Source organism: Phaethon lepturus, unplaced genomic scaffold, assembly GCF_000687285.1.
Source record: "Phaethon lepturus isolate BGI_N335 unplaced genomic scaffold, ASM68728v1 scaffold13437, whole genome shotgun sequence".
Classification (NCBI taxonomy): domain Eukaryota; kingdom Metazoa; phylum Chordata; class Aves; order Phaethontiformes; family Phaethontidae; genus Phaethon; species Phaethon lepturus.
The window spans coordinates 59,784-75,903 of record NW_010552595.1 but is presented as its reverse complement, the minus strand read 5'-3'; the positions used below and the strand labels follow the sequence as shown (position 1 = coordinate 75,903).

Genomic DNA, 16,120 nt, shown 5'->3' with positions numbered 1-16,120 from the left:
TAGTACTAGCGCAGGAATCTCTACATTGTGGGCAAACCCTAGCTGCATCCCACATGTCTTATAATTGTTACTGGTTTTAAGAATGCCCCAGTAAATGCATATCTGGAACCAATGTGGAGTCCTTTCTCCTCTCTTACCTTACAACTTGCGTTCCCAGTTTTGCTTGTTTCCTCTTAAGTATGTTCTTCCGTCTTTATTTTTTTTATCTTACGCCACTTAACTTGGTCCTTGCTGGTAATGGTGACATTTCTACACTGCTCCCCTTGTGTAATAATCAGTTTTTACTTTCTTGGTTTGTAGTCATATTTTTGCACGCTATGTGCCACTTTTATTTTACCGTGAATATTTCAGTTCATGTCACGTGGGGAAATACCATCTTTTTCACTGTTACTGACAGCATGTGACTTATTCACTATTGCTGAATTAAAGATGACTTCTACATTTTTATCAGTTTACTTAGAGGTACTTCCTTCATTTCCATAGAAACATACCTGTGCTTTAGCACAAACCATGCACAAACATAATGCAGTTCTCCTTGCACAAATGCTGTAAATATAAAAATAAAATGTATTTTCCGTAAAGTTACGAAATCAAGTGCTGGCATCTGTCACAGTTTATTCAGACTACAGAGAAATCCAGTGTCTAGTTTCAGAAGTAGGTTTTTTACATCTATGTATGCTTATCCATCTATGATTGTTAGTGAAAAAAGTAATTAGAAGATAGAATTCCTTTCAATATCTTATGTGTGAAGAGATTGACATTTCAGATAGGAAAGGTATTTTAGTTTAACAGTTGACCTTTTTCACTTGATAGGTTTCTTTTACACCACCTATTTTGATTTGTTAATGTAGATAAAGGGCACACGTGTAATAAAGAGGTCACAGAGGGAAGGTAGAATAAAATAATGTTGCATAAAAGCTTATTTCACAAGAAAACTTTATAAAGTAATGCTCAGGCTCCTAATGTAGTGCTGCTTTATAACTGCTCTTTGAAAAGAAGGAAGATTTCCTCCTATGGGGAAAACATGCTTAAAATTTGAACCTGTCATGAAGCACTTTTAAAGAAAGATGCTAAGCCATTAAAATGGAAGTATTTGTGATTAGATGCACCTTGACTAAAATTGAAGTAACACTGGTGTATTGCAAATTTAGACTTTGTTTGGAAAAGCATTTTATTTTTATCTACTCCAGACTTCTGCTTTCAGAATGGTTTTATTCTTGGTGCTGTTGCTTCCAAAGTACTAATCGTGTGGTGGTGGTGTCTGTGTCCGTGACCCATTGCAATGTGCACTGCCTGTGGCGTTCCTCTGTACGGTTTCTAACACACACAATCTTTCTTTCTCTCTTTCTCCCTCTTCCTTTTCTCCTGTTCTTATGCTGTGCACTTGGTTCTTGTTTTGTCTTGTCAAATTCCTAACTTTTATAGAATCTCACCTCTGTCCTCGTTCAGCTTCAGCCAGTTCCATCAATTCCCCAGTCCCAACTCCTAAAGTGCCGGTGCGCAGTCGTAGCATCGACAGATTGAAGTCCTCCGTATCTTCATCAGATGCAAGTTCACCAGATTCAACCCAGGTTTGTTGAAAATCCACAGGAATTAGGTTTGTATTAATCCGGGGGTTTGGAACAGCTCAGGATGGGATCCTGTTCCAACAGTTTGCTTGCTTATTGAAATGTTTAATATCATTTGCTTGAAAAAAAAACAGTATCAAAATCAAATTGGGATTTTATGGTCCTTGATCTCTCTGATATCTTAAACGCATATTGTTTGCTGCTTGTGGTTCCCAAAGTTTAATTTAGGTACCATATTGACTGAGTCTATGTTTTGGAACATGAAGAAAATGTGAAGTACATCTTGTTGAGAAGTTGTATGTTTGTTGTGGTAGCAGCTTCTCTGCCTGTAACGTCTTCTAGAGAGCGTGCATTACTTTGTTTTATATATCTTCTTAGAAATCAGAGACAGAAAAACCATCCCCAGGTTCTGGGTTAAGACGCCCTCCCTCGCCATCTGTGTCTGCCCGTAGAAGATCCCCTTCCCCTGCTAATTTGGTGAAGCGGCCTCCATCACCTTCTACAGCTAGGTATGCGTCCAGGTTAAATACCTTCTTTTATTCAGAACAAAGTGAAGGATGCTTCCTGTCTCAAGACAGCTGCACTGTTAGCATTTGGATGACCTATGCTATGCCATGTTTACACACATTTTTGGTCCGATCTCTCTTTTCCACAGTAGGGATGCAGTTCTTACTTGAACCTTTGTCCCTTTTGTGCAGGCAAAATACACCCTGGTTTTCTGTACTTTTCTGTACAGTCTGCACACAAAACCGACAGGAAGCTTCTGAATAAGCTGATCTGCCTGTATTAGTGTAGGAAGTTTCTCGGGTTAGAATCACAGGGTTCATCCTTGATGTGGAGTGAATGGTCTGGGCTAGCGGACCTGTTTTGATGTTAGCCCATAAGTAGCGAGTCCAGGTGCCCAGGGTATTTTGGAATCCTGTATTTGAGTTTTATGAGGACAGCACCAGTAGTTTGTGGGTGGATTTATTTTTAAAAGCAAGGGACGTAATGCAGCCTAACCGAAGTAGACTGTCCTGAGTTGGGTGTTTGAGGTTTTCAGTGTTAGTCCTGAAGAATATTCTTTATTTCAACAGACAGAAGGCTCGCCCACCTTCACCTAGCGTGTCAAAACAGAGGCCACCGTCTCCTACTCCAGTCTCTAAACCAGCACCCATCCAACGTCCACCTCTCACACCAGGTGTTGTCAACATTACCAAAAAGAAAACTGAAGCAGAGAGCAAACCAAAGGATAAGAGCACAGAAGGAACAGGACAAGAGCAAGGTGCTTCACCAGCCTTGGACAGGGATGCAGTAGCAGCTGGCACAAAGACCAAAGAAGGTGAGTGTTTCTCAGTGACTGATGCACTGTTACTCAAAACATCTCCAGTGTGTGCTAGGACTGGTGAAATAATTTGTTTGTGAGGCAGACTGCTGTGGGGTAGGATGCTTTGAGGCAGAAGCTGTTCATTGCTGATAATTTCTACAGTAATTTCATGTGGTATGACATTTGTGTGTGGATTTTAGTGCAGTAGTCAGTTTATTTGACTCGGAGATTTAAGTCAAGAGCTTTCAATATTACTGCTTGTACTATAATTTTAAGAAAAGGATAAATCCTGTTTGCTTTTTGGACTTCAGCTACACTAGCTGAGGGATCTACTAGCTTAGGTTGGCAAAGTCAATAGTTAAACTATGCAAAGGTCTTTCAGTCCAGTTGGTAGTTCTTAAAATTGCTTGTGTAGAGACCTGCTTGGAGGAAGCAATCAGCTATTGGTGCATCACAGTCTGAGCGCCAGCTTTTACAAAGCGAGAAGGCTGCCTCAGGCTCGATTCCAGGGAACATATAATCGTTGCTGCCTCAGGAAGAGGTGGTCGGTGCACGGGTCACGCTGAGGAATGATCTTGGTAGATTAAGGAGAGCCACATACTGGATAAGCAATTAGTCTCCTAGTCTTCTTCATTGTGCCCAGTAAGCACAGCCTCTGTCCCTCTTACTGGAAGAACACCATCTGCCATCTCCAGAACAGAATCTGGGAGAGCCTTCTGATGAGGTCTGGCAGGCACTTCTCTGTGGAGAGGGACTTAGGGGAGACTTAACAGGAAAAGGAGGAATCTCTGGAATCTAAACTACAGCCAGTGGGCAGTGCTGGGGGTGAAAATCCTTCAGACACAAGGTAAGTGGGAACATACGCTTGCTGCACGTTACTGCATGTACAGTTCCTGTTGTGCATTCCTTAGCTGCTGCAGTTGTCTGTGGTTTCTGAGACTTCCTGACACTACTCAATGTTGGATGTGAAACAGTATTAGTCGGCTGAAGAACTCATTTATGGTACAGTTCTCTGGGCAGATGTTCTGTAGAAGGAAGCCTCGATGTCGTAGTCAAATGTGGATGTTTGTATGAAGTTGAACATCCGTCTTCAGTGTCACATCATTCATCTTTGCAGTCAGAATGTCTATCCCTCGATGCGCTACATTACTGTGATAAATGTCTTGCATGCCTCAGAGGGGGGCATAATCAATGTCATCAGTGTGTTGCAACCTCCATAACAATATGTCCTATTTCTGTATCTTCCAGTTGTTCTTGAACAAGAACACCTGTCCTTGTTCCTTGGATGCCCCACCTGTCTCCTTTCCACAATGACTTCTGGAACTGTATTAACCCAATTTATCTGTTTCCATTTTATTTTATTGCTAGTCTCCAAGCTAGTAATCTTTTTAGTGGTTCATAATGGGGCTAGATAAAGCTCTCTTTCTTTGCAACATACAAGATAAGGACGTAGTGGCCATGTTCTTCGACCTAGAGATTATTTCATTTATCTCTCTGAGTGTTTTGGTACACTGCAATATTGCTAAGTGAGGCAAAATCTTTGTTCTTAAAAAGAAAAAGTTGCTTTCAATTTTCAAGGCAATTTTCATTTTACGCGTCTGTTCATTCTGTGGGTTGGTGCAATACCATATTCCAGACAGCTTCTGAAGTCAGAGCACACCAGTGAATGGCATGTGGCAAATCAGTCTCTGGGTCTTGTGGGTTCAACCTAATTTCAGTTTTGTGTACTTGTATCTTCATACCATCTCTTCTCCTTCAAACTAAATTTGATTGCCTGTTGCTGACGGACAGCAATCAAGTTTTTGTCTTGTTTTTTGTGTCTTCTTACTAAAATACACTGTTGTGCAGTAAAACACTTTTTATTTTTCAGTGACTTGGAGCAGTTGTCATTTCTGGCAGCAGCCTTTCGCAGCTTCTCTGAGAGTTAAAAGCCTTGTTTCAACTTAAAGCATAAGAAGTGCTCCTTCATGAGCTCTCACCTTATGCGTGATGATAGGTAATAAACTGTCATGGAGCCTCACTTTTTTGTATCTGGGTAGTGAAGGCTTTGGAATATGATTCCTAGATTAATTGTGAATAAATGACTTGCCTTGAAATGTGTCAGAATCTTCCCTCAATCCAACTAGCAGTGCAACACAGGCACATTTGTATTCTTGCTGTCAAACTGGAAAATAACAGTCCAGTAAGAAACTGACACCAGCTTCTCCTTATGTAGCAGATCTGTGTAATATTCTTCTCTGTCTTCTAAAAAAAATAATTATAGATTAATGGGAGTAAAGGAGGAGGTTCAAGTTCCACCTCTTCACAAGTTGCGTTATCTTCTGCATCCTTCCTACTCAGTTGGCAACCAAATATTGCTGAAGAGGAACTGCCTAAAGACAGTCTGCATTTCTAATGGCTGCAAGTATCTTAATAGTACCTCTTTGCTCTTAAACCACAGGCTAGAATTAAGAAAGACCGACAGATCAGCTGTCAGTCCTGTAGATGCATTTTACAATTGTGCTGAGACACTTCTCTTGCCTGTTTCTATCTTTGCCCGTCCATCACGAAAAAGGTCCTTTGAGAAGACGACAGTTCTTATCAGGAATGACAGTGGGAGTACAAGGAAAATGGAGCTGAGTGTAAAACACTGGAGAATGTTCTGAAGGCATGTTAGCAATCATGTTGGGGAGTCCCGTGTCCTGCCGTATGGAAATAGACTGCACAAGGGGTGCATGGAGATGAAAGCACTATGGAAGTAACCATACAGAAAACATCAGTAAATCTTCAAAAGTGAAAATGCAGTGGGAAGATCCTCCATAGACTTGAGGTCTTCTACCCTCACTTTTGTTTTTATGCCCTCTGCTGTTTCCATATCTGTGCTGTTCTGAATTGTTATAACTGATTTTCTTCTATCGTTTTTGATACCTGATATTCATCATATTTCAAGCTATCATTATCATGCTATAACCCTAAAACCTATAACCTAAAAGCCTAAAACCTTTAGGCTTCTTGCTGAGGACTAAGTTATCTTATTTTGGTTCAGTTTTGAGGGGTGGGAAATAGGTTAAACCTGACATTAAATGTCAACCAATTTTGATACGACTGAAGTTCCAGTGTTAAAATAGGACTGCTGCACTGGTTGCTGTGCAGGTGCATAATAGAAGATGGCCTCTGCTGTAAAAACTAACTAGCCTAAACTGGCAACACGCTCAAATGGTAGAGGAGGAGAGAGGCATTTTGATTTTGTCATGGTTGTATGCTGGCAACAGTAAATGAAACCACCTGCCTTTTTTCTAAATTAAAACAAAAAGTTGCAGAACATAGGAAGAAAAGCACTTGCTACGTGCAAGCCTCAAGCAGACAGTTTCTGCTAAAGGTTATTAGAACTGCAAAGGGACTGATCTTTCCTGCTTAGGGATGAGGAGGAGAAGAACCCCTTTTGACTGAGTTCAAATTTGAAGTGTCGTGGCTGATTCTTGTTTGTACTAACATGACTGCATTTTTGCCTAAATCAGAAGCAGTACGCGTCCTGGGGAGTTGCTTCTTTTTCAGCATTGGATAAATCTAAAGAGAACTTGTCTGTGACTGCAGTCCATCAGTGCTGGAATGCTTTTCCTAGGACTGCAAGAGCAATTTTTATGCACAAAACCCTGCCATGATTCAGCTGCTGAGGCTGTAGTCTGTGTAATTATGCCCTACAGCTGCAGGTAGTAATTACGTGTCCATGGGGCTTAAGCAGCTTTTTGGGTATTGAAGTTCCTAATGATGGCATTGTGTTTTGAATGGTTTGTCTTTAGGTCAGAATCAAAATAACTGATCAAACCTTGCATTAAAATTACCTTGGTTTGAAGGCTTTATAAATGTTAGGCAAAGAAATACGTGCTGATTAGTGAAATATGAAAAAGAAGAAAGGCAGGTCCTCAACAACGTTAGGATGCTATTGCTGTACTGACACCAGGAGCTAATTCTCTAAATATTTAGGTGATCAGTTCTAAGTCACATTCAAACAGTAATATATCTAGAGTGGGAATAACCGATAAAAACCAAGAGTTCTTTCAGTATATCTTGAGAGCAACTAGATGGCAAGTGTCTTTTGGTTTTTTCCTAATGTTAATTTTTAATAGTACCCCTGATGTTCAGACACCATAACACCAGGCGACATGAAGAAACATAAACTGAAAGACTGTTCAAAAACCTGGTGGCTGGAGCTGTTTTGATCTCCATGTAAACTGGAAATTGATTTGTTGCTAAAATGTGTAGAAATACGGTATTACTGAAGTCATTAGTCTGTGCCTTCAGGGCCAGATAAAATGGTGATTATTTGCACCCTAAGATCCTCTATAAATATAAAGGCATGAATGTTAATGTTATGAAACAAGAGTATGGTCATGTGAATTCAGTTTTATTAGAAAGAAGTTAAGTGTATTTCCTACTGCAGTATTTTTTTCACTTTTCTTTTAAGTGTTTGTAAGTGTTGCAGAATAAATGTGTCTTTTTAGAAATACAAAGTACTATGGTATTTGGAGAATATCTTTAACTGTATCATCTGGAATATGGCTGGATCAGTGTAATTCGAATGAGTTGTTATATACTGTGGCTCTGCACCTCTTTAGGACTCCCTTTTGGCTCTTGTGGGCCTTTAGATACAGGGTATACTTGCTGAGTGATGAGCACTGATCGAAAAGATAGTGGGCCAGTTGGCCAAAAGAAATCTCACCTCACAGTGATAATGTCTTTCTTAATTTTAAGTTACTGGGGCTTTTAACAGCAGTTTCTTTTAACCTTTGCAGAATCAGGTAGCAAAACAGTAGCAGGGACCACCACAGCTGAAGAAGCTGCTAAAATCTTGGCAGAGAAACGACGTCTAGCACGGGAGCAAAGAGAGCGTGAAGACCAAGAAAGAATTCAGAGGCAGGAAGAGGAGAGGTAATTCAGAAGGGGGGGATGCTTTCAGTGCTGGCGTGTGGTTGGAATGGACACTACAGCTGCATATGTTTCCTAAGCTTTAATTTAAATTCCTTAAATCTTAATGCAGTTCCTGGAGTGGACACAGGCACTAGCACCACTCGAGATGGGGCAGGTTGCTGTTGTATATCACTAACTTATGTCTCAGTATTTATGTAATGTGTGGTCCTTGTGCAAATCACTGCTGCTTTTTCCTTCCGGTCACCACAGGTGCTTTTATTTCACAGCTACAATGTGCTTTTTACACCATTTATATTTGTTTTGTTGTCTTGAAATAGACAACTGCTCTGTATTAAACTTCCCTTTGATGAACTCATGCGTGGGTTTGATGGTGCTTTAAATCTCACGCTAGTGATCCAAAACCTGGATTGGAAATGTTGAGACCAAGTAATTCAAAGTGTACATTTGGTTCAAATCAGTGTACATTTGGTTCACTGCATAGAAGTTCTTAAAAATAAATTATTAACTTCGTGCTAACTTTATTCCAGATCAAGGTTCACCTTGCAGTCCATTAGATTTTGTCTGTTTTCCACTCAGGGGCATAAAGCTGTCATAAACATGCAGATGTTTTATCAGAAATATGTCGTCATCAGATCTGTTGTGTACATCAGCATGATTTGGCAGTGTACACCTCCAGTATATCTCTGGAATTTGGACTGTTGAAGAAGCAGTGTTTTAGAAATTCCAACTAAATGTGTTTGAGGGCAATTGAAAGCTTCATTCATGGTGTGGATGCATGTGGTATTTATTACATAGTTGTTACTTAATCCAGTTCTCAGTCAAATACTCCATTTTTGGAGCAACCTCCCTTGGCTTTGACTTAATCAGCAAAGAACACTTATGTACTCCTAGATAGTTTCTTCCAAGTTATTCTGCTTTTTCCTTTGACAGGTCTGGATGGTGGCATTTGTAAATCCACACCAGAAAGTACCTTTACGCAGTTATTTTGTGATTGGGTAACTTGGAACTTTCTTGCTTTCCTAGTCTGTCTCATGTGCATGCGCACTTTTAAAGAAATAAATATGCAGTTGGTAATATGTATCTTGGAAACACTAGAATCAGAGAAGAAGAAATGGCCAAGAGAGCAACTGAGGAAAAAGCACGACGGGAAGAGGAGCTGCGCAAGCAGGAGGAAGAAAAGAGGCTGGCTCATGAAGAGCAACAAAGACAGGCAGAAGAGGAGAGGATCCGCCGAGAACAGGAAGAGCAGGAAAAACTGGCAGAGCTTCAACACCAGGTCTGCTTATCTGTAGGCTCCAACTATGTTCCTTATACAAGCTGCTAACGTGTTTTTGAGGGGGGTGTCTTTTGATATTCTTTCACAGAACACTTGTGACAGATCTCTGCCAGGAGTGATTTAAAGCAGAGTTCATTTTGTCCGAGATGGATTTGAGAATGCCTTGAAGTCCTTTCCTTGCCATAGTTTATGTGATTTTCTTTCTTCTTTTTTTTTTTTTTCCTTCTTTCCCCAACATTTGAGAAATTCAAGTGTGGGGCAGAAGCAAGTATTTTGGAATTTTCTTCAGCCGTCTGGGATGCTATTTTGCATATGTAAAATATTTGTACTTAGCCCACTTTACCAGCTTACTGCTATGGATTATAAGGAGGTAGTCTGTCTGGAAAGTCATCTGGCTTGCTCTGATTCCTTTAAAAGAAACATTGGTAGTGTTTCCAAGTCTGCTCTTCCGGTTGCTAAACAGTCTTCCACAGCTAGTATCTGTCTAGCTTTGCAAAGGCATCCTTCTAACTGAAGGAAACTGTTTTGCAGAAAGTGGACTTCCTTTAAATGAGATTAATTTTGAAAAGTAGTTTTACAATTAAATTCTTTGTGTTTAAAGAGCCGTATCTTGTGGATAGCATTGACATGTGTCTGATCACTTCTTTAAAAGCTTGTTTAAGTTTGTAACCATTATTCAGAGTGTTAACTATGCTTCTATCGTCTTTCCAGTCATACTGGAAAAGATTTTCCAGTGTAGAAGGAACAGAAGATATTCAGCACCCAGTATCTCGGTAGTAATACCTGACTGCCAAGATTTTTAAGTTAACCTTGCCACATATGGAATTTAATTGCTGTTTTGTTGTTTTATAAATTGTCCTTCTTAGACAAATCTTCATCCTGAAATATAGTTTGAACCCTGAGGAGCTCAACAACATTCAGAACATGTGCCTAATCACAATATAGCCATGCACATCGTTTTTCTTTTCAGATCAGCTTCTGAATGTCATGGTAATACATATTTCATGTCAGTAACTAGGTAATTGGCATTTAGCTGCAATGTATGGTAATATTTAATAGTGATTGTCTGATGTTCCTGTCTGTGTTTAACCAGAGTCTCTGTAACAGCTCTGCTTTTGACTCTTGGGAATGAGTTGTGCACTGGGTGTTCTCTTCTTTTTGTTTTGTTTTCAGAAAGAAGAAGCTGAAGCAAAAGCTCAAGAAGAGGCTGAAAGACAGCGGCTGGAAAGAGAGAGAATTATGCAGCAAAATATGCAGGAAAGGCTTGAAAGAAAAAAGGTATACTGTTTTGAAAGAAGAGTGGTTTCTCAGCCTAAAACAGTGGTTGAGGTGTTAAACTGAACAGGCAAATGGTCTCAGATGCATTTAAATAGAAGTAGTGTGGTTTGGTTTTTTTTAAAAGCCAACTCTGGGTTGTGAGCTTTAAAAACAGTGAATAAAGCAGTAAATTTATGAAACGTGAAAATATATTATTAATGATGACAATTTAAACCAGAATGCTGCAATATAAAGCTCTGTATGTCATTGCAAATTTTTTCCCTGTTTTAACAGAGAATCGAAGAAATAATGAAAAGAACACGAAAATCCGATCAAAATGAATCCAAGGTACTTTTTTGTTTGGATCTGTATAACAACAGAATAGGCCCTTCCTGGAGAAGGCTTTGCCTCGTATCCTGTCTTCCTCTGTTAGCTTTACACAAACTGAATTCCACATGAAGTGCAAAGTTCTGGTGCACCAGGATAACCTTCAGTAGCTTCCCATTGCACACATTCTTCTGCTTTGCTGGGTCTGACCAAAGTCTTTGATTCATTTTTGTTCAAGGCATATAGAAGCAATGTGATCTGGTGTTACCGCTTGCAGATCGGCTACAAAAACTCTGACTAGTAATGGATTTTTATTTTAAACTGTATGCATTCTGCCAGGGCTGTTTTTCCCCAGAAAACTTAAATTCCTGGCTTCATCTCTTTGCTTAAAGCAAATCTTGGATGCCCCTTGGATGGCTACAGTAAACCGGATGTATTTTTGTTAGTGTAGTGACCTCAGGTTTGTATTAAATTATGCATGTTTTATTGAGGAGTAGTCGTTCTGCCCTGAACATTCAAAGACCTAAGCCTTGGTGTAGCTGAAAATCAATGAATATTTAGCTCATGCCTTGGAGAAATGGGGGGAAGGAACTCGGGAATAGTTCATAGGTAGGAGATGGAAGTGGGTCCCACGGGTTCCTTTACAGGCTCTGGCTCAGCAGTGCACATGTGGCTGGGTGACCTGATTGTCTGTCAGCCTCTGGACTAGTGCGGCCTCACTGCTGGGCAGAGAACAGTCCTGCACGGGAGCTGTGATTGAAGCGTTTGTGAAACGCTGGTTGGTAGCGAGTTATTCCGAATAACACTCCGGCAATTCAGTTGCAGAATGAAGGGAAGTCTGCCTCTGAGGCTATCGAGGGAGAGGATATTGAAGAGGAGGAAGAGTTGGGTCTTGAGAAGACTGATCAACCAGGTAAGGAAGCTTGATGAGTCAGGTCTAAGTGGCAGTCAGTGTCTCGGTGATGTTTAAGCATTGTTTAAAATGTCAGTCACGTAATAACATTGTGATGGTCTGAGACACAAGTCCCAGAAGTGCCGGGGGGCTCTCTGCTTGAACAGAGGCGGGATCATTGTCTGTTCTGTACCACTGGAGACAGTCAAAATTATTAAATGCAAAAATCATTTGAGAGTGAAATGCAGGAAGCATGCTTTCATTTTACAAGTGTTATTTTTAAAGATGGAAAACAAATTTCATGTTGTTACAGGCAGCTTGTCTGTAGAGAGATGAATCTATTGAAGCCAAGAACCTCAAGTTGTGGCTAAAAAGGTCATTTTGGCACTTGTATTTTATCCATTTAGAATAGCAGTTCTGTTACTGAAGCTGTCTTTCCCCCACACACACTTTCAGGAAAGCTAAACGGCATTGACTTACCCCAGGAAGCCAAGGGAGAGGCAGAGGGTTGTTTAGAGACTGCGCAGAGCTTGATCTCTACAGACTCTGAGGAACAAGATGTGTCAGAGTTGAAGGCCAGTGAAGTATTTATGAATGGAGGTGATTTGAAAAGTGATGAGGGGTCTCTACTTGCAACTGAATTAAAAGATTCCAGGTGAGTCTGTGTAGGTGGCTGTTGTACTGTCAGAGCAGTTATCTGTCACGTGAGAAATCTCTCTCTATGCTAAAATTAAATTTAGTGCTGTATGCAGTGTTGAAGCAAATTTTGCACCGCACTAGCTTTGCAATATTTCTCTGGCTTGCTCCAGGCATGTGGCGTGTGCGTGCTGTCGGTTTACTGCTTCACGCAGAGGGAGTTAGTTCAGGGTAATTGTTCAGATGGCACCACGCTAACAGTGCTGGCTTTGCTGAGAAGTGAGACACACAGCCAGCAACGTGGCAGCGTCGCTCGTAAAGAACGACACTGGCTTGAAATCTTTTCGCCTGGAAATGGCTAGCATTTCTTTTCATTAATGAAACGTTAAACGAAGAGGGAGGCAGACAACACTGAGAAGGAAGAATAACCTACAGAAAGCTCTAGAACAGTTTCAGTTGCACTGAAATACCAGATACAACACAAAAACCTTCCTTACTGGGAATTTTTTCTAGTATTTCAAACTTTATCCTTTTGAACATGAAGCATTTCCATCTACTGCTGGAAAATCTGTCCTGTGATGCTTGTTCCATTCACTCATCTAAATGCTAATGATTTAGAAATGACATTGTGAACTCTTCTTTTCAAAGTGATGATAAATTCATTTTATTCTTCCAGTGATGGAATAAAAATTTTTTTCATTATTTTCTTAAGAATGAATGAAAATTGATCACTCTGATTTGGATTTAGATTTTGAATCTGTTTTAAGTATTGCTAGTCTTGTGAGGCTCAGTTTTGTGTTTCAAAAGTCTTAACTGGAAAAAAAAAAGGAAAAATGCACACTGCTAAAATAGGGTTTTAATGGTGCAGGGCTTTAAACTTGTTGCTTTCTTATATCAAATTTCTGGAGCCAGATCTTACCTGAGAGCTATTAGTATAGTAAAAAGGGAGTATATGTGGGTGAGTCGTTCCTCCCTGTTGGCTCTTGGAGGGGAGATCCTGCGTGGCAGCTGGAGGAGCTTGTCTGGGAACGGCGTGCAGGATATTCAGTGCTTTGCAAAGTACGCAGACTGCTAATTGGCTGGCCTGTAATCAATCTAAAGGTTAAACATGCAGAAATTGTAATACAGGTATGCATTCTTTTGTTTTTCTAGTCATCCTGCAAAAGAAATGGTTATCGATGACTCGGTGAAGTTGGGTGTTAATGAAGCTGATCATACAATTGAACTTACTCAGAATCTTAATGGAAAATCTGGTTCATGGACTTTTGAGGAGTTTATTGACATTGGAGTACATTCCAAGTCAACCAAACTGAGCTCGGACAGCATCTCTGCTGGTAACTGTAAGCAAAACTTGAATGAGGCTGCTACAATACCTTCTAGTCCCAAATTGGCTTTTGAGGAAGATGGTGCAGTGAATTCATTGACCAAACCTATAGATGCTTCATCAGGTAATCCAAGCTGATTTGCCTATCTGTCTCTTCCTCTGGCTAGGTAATTAACTTCCTTGCATTTTACTCTCCTTGCCTTAACTTCAGCTTCTTATTTTCAAGGCACTTTTTCCAATGTGTAGTCCGGAGGGAAGCTCGCTCTTTAGTGCTTGTAACTTGCATTCTGTCAAAAGGAGTCACCAGCCGATCCCTTTTTAGGCACTTGCTCTAGGCAGCAGCTGAGGCCTGACACTAAGGCTCTTCCAAAGACACAGCTGAGCCCCTGTGAAGCTCCTGTATCTCCTACCAGCACCTCAAGCCTGTCTATTATATTTTTAGGCTTCTTCTAAGATGTCTTAAATGGCACATGTTACTTTTGAAGATACTAATAGTTTAAAAGGTGTCTGATGTAACTCTAGAGACAAGACCTTTCCACTCCTAGGCATGTTCTGTAACTTTTTGATGCTGGCCTGTATGGTCTTACGAGGTCTCTTCAGGTTCTGGCAAGGTATTAGCTGTCCTCTCTACTTACTGTAGAATAGTTTTTCACTTCACTGAGGGGGGGTAACACCAACCTCAAATTCCACAGAGAGTTGTGTTACATTTTGGGAGGAGTAATAATGCTGCACACACAATATTCTGAATTTTCTGAAAGAAGCAGGGCTGCATCTGAAGCCACATATACTTGAGAAGCCAAACCCTGATGCAGTACAGCATAGCATGTCCGAGAGGCTTCAGCAGGCTAGTTTATGGAAGACTAAACTTCCCTGATGTTGGAGCTAAACCCCAAATGGGCGTACTCACAGCAGGAGATCTCCTTCCGTGAGACAAATGACTGCGTGAACAGTTGAAATGAATGGTAGTGGAAAAGACAAGACTTGCTATCCACCTTTTCTTTAAGTGATGTGTAGCACTTTTTTTGATTAAAGTGTAGCACTTTTCTAGACTGAACTGTTTCCTGAGTCTCCTCTGTCACTCTGCGTCTTGTGCATTCTAGTCCCATGGACATAGCCTTACTGAGGCTTTCCTTGAGGCCACGACTAACTGGGCCATGGGAAATTTAATGTGATACTGCTGATGGCATTTTGTTCTGATCAAAATCATTAACTTGTTAGTGAGGAAAGTGTTGCCTTTTAATTTTGAACTTGAAAATGTGTAGACATAATACGGCTTAAGGATTATGTACGTAACTTTGAAAACCAATATTCGTACACAAAAAAAGAAAAGCTACTGTGCTGATTTTGGACCGTAAGTAACCAAGTGGTTCTGTGCTCGCTCCCTGGATGTAGACTCTTAACAATGATGACAGACATATGTGGCATACACACAGTTATGATGGTTAAATGTTTTCTTCTCTTTGCTCTTTGGACAGAACTGTGAACACTAGAGACCTGGAAATAATCTGATTGCACTTCAGTAATCCAGTGTTTTATCAAGTACGGAAGGCCTTGTTTTGAAAAGCTGCTTGTTAACCTTTATCCATCTTCAAGTTTGCAAAAAACACCAGGGGAGGGATGACAAACTTCTAGATTTGCACCTTGAAACATTTCAGGGAAACTATTGTGCTGATGTTTCTTTTCCATTCATTTAGTTAATTGTTAGATAAGATTTCCGTGTTTAAATATCACTTGTTTCCCTTTTAGACTTTACAGTACCCCAGTAACCCCCCCCCCCTTGTATCAGTATCATGTACAGCAGCCTGCCACTGGAGGCTCCCCAGTTACCTGCTGGCCAGATTTTGCATATTCCTAAGATGGCACTTGATGAAATAAAAGACTCATCCAGTGTGTGTTAAAGCTGAACTCCCTTTGTAATGGTCTAGAAAAATGCTGTTACTTGTTGATTCATGTGCTATTTAAAAACGCAAAATTGAGTATCTTCAATTTTGAGTGGAGAAGAAAAATTTCTTACTTTCTAACATGAAAACATTGGCAAGTTCAAAATGCAGTATTTGTACCATCGATAATATGTTTTAATCTGTTGGAAAACATCAAAACATTTTACAGCATATGCACTAATATATTACAAAAATGTTGAGTACCTAGGTATGTCTGTCGTAGTGCAGTTTAACATGTCATGCTTTTAAAAATGTTTTCCTTTTGAATTATTTATCTACACTCATGGAAGTATTATTTTATTGTGTACATAACAGTATTAGACCACTGAAGTCATGTTTTGTTCATGTTAATTATTCTAAGTGTTCCTGTTCTAGCTTTGTTAACAGTGGCTGCAAGCTGCGTATATATTTCGCTTCCCCTAAAGCCTGCATTAAGTAATCTATTTAACCTAAACATGCCTGCTTTTTACAGCATGAAGAGATTAACTAAGCATCTTTGGAAAATTGCTACTAAAAGTAATTCTGCAGTCTTGTTCTTACATCTCCTGTAGCAGATATGCTGGGTAAGTGATTACTGTAAAGAATAGCTGTCTCAAATCCGGCTATAAACTGTTGGCTGATACTTCAATTCAAATGAATCACCCAAAACACATGGCAGCTGTGTTTTCAGTGGTTAAATGCAAATG

At 40.1% G+C, this 16,120-nt stretch overlaps 1 protein-coding gene across 1 annotated transcript in view; it reads left to right on the top strand.

Annotated features, from left to right (window-relative positions):
- Positions 1-13,828, top strand: part of MAP7D3 (MAP7 domain containing 3) — a 31,611-nt gene extending 17,783 nt beyond the window's left edge. Inside the window, exons 11-20 of the mRNA XM_010291269.1 lie at positions 1,426-1,571; positions 1,947-2,077; positions 2,645-2,889; positions 7,647-7,782; positions 8,878-9,058; positions 10,232-10,336; positions 10,610-10,663; positions 11,462-11,555; positions 11,991-12,189; positions 13,323-13,828. Of these exons, the coding sequence (XP_010289571.1) occupies positions 1,426-1,571; positions 1,947-2,077; positions 2,645-2,889; positions 7,647-7,782; positions 8,878-9,058; positions 10,232-10,336; positions 10,610-10,663; positions 11,462-11,555; positions 11,991-12,189; positions 13,323-13,632 (1,601 nt within the window). The 3' untranslated portion in view covers positions 13,633-13,828. The remainder of the gene's footprint in view (positions 1-1,425; positions 1,572-1,946; positions 2,078-2,644; positions 2,890-7,646; positions 7,783-8,877; positions 9,059-10,231; positions 10,337-10,609; positions 10,664-11,461; positions 11,556-11,990; positions 12,190-13,322) is intronic.
- The last annotated feature ends 2,292 nt before the right edge of the window (positions 13,829-16,120 follow it).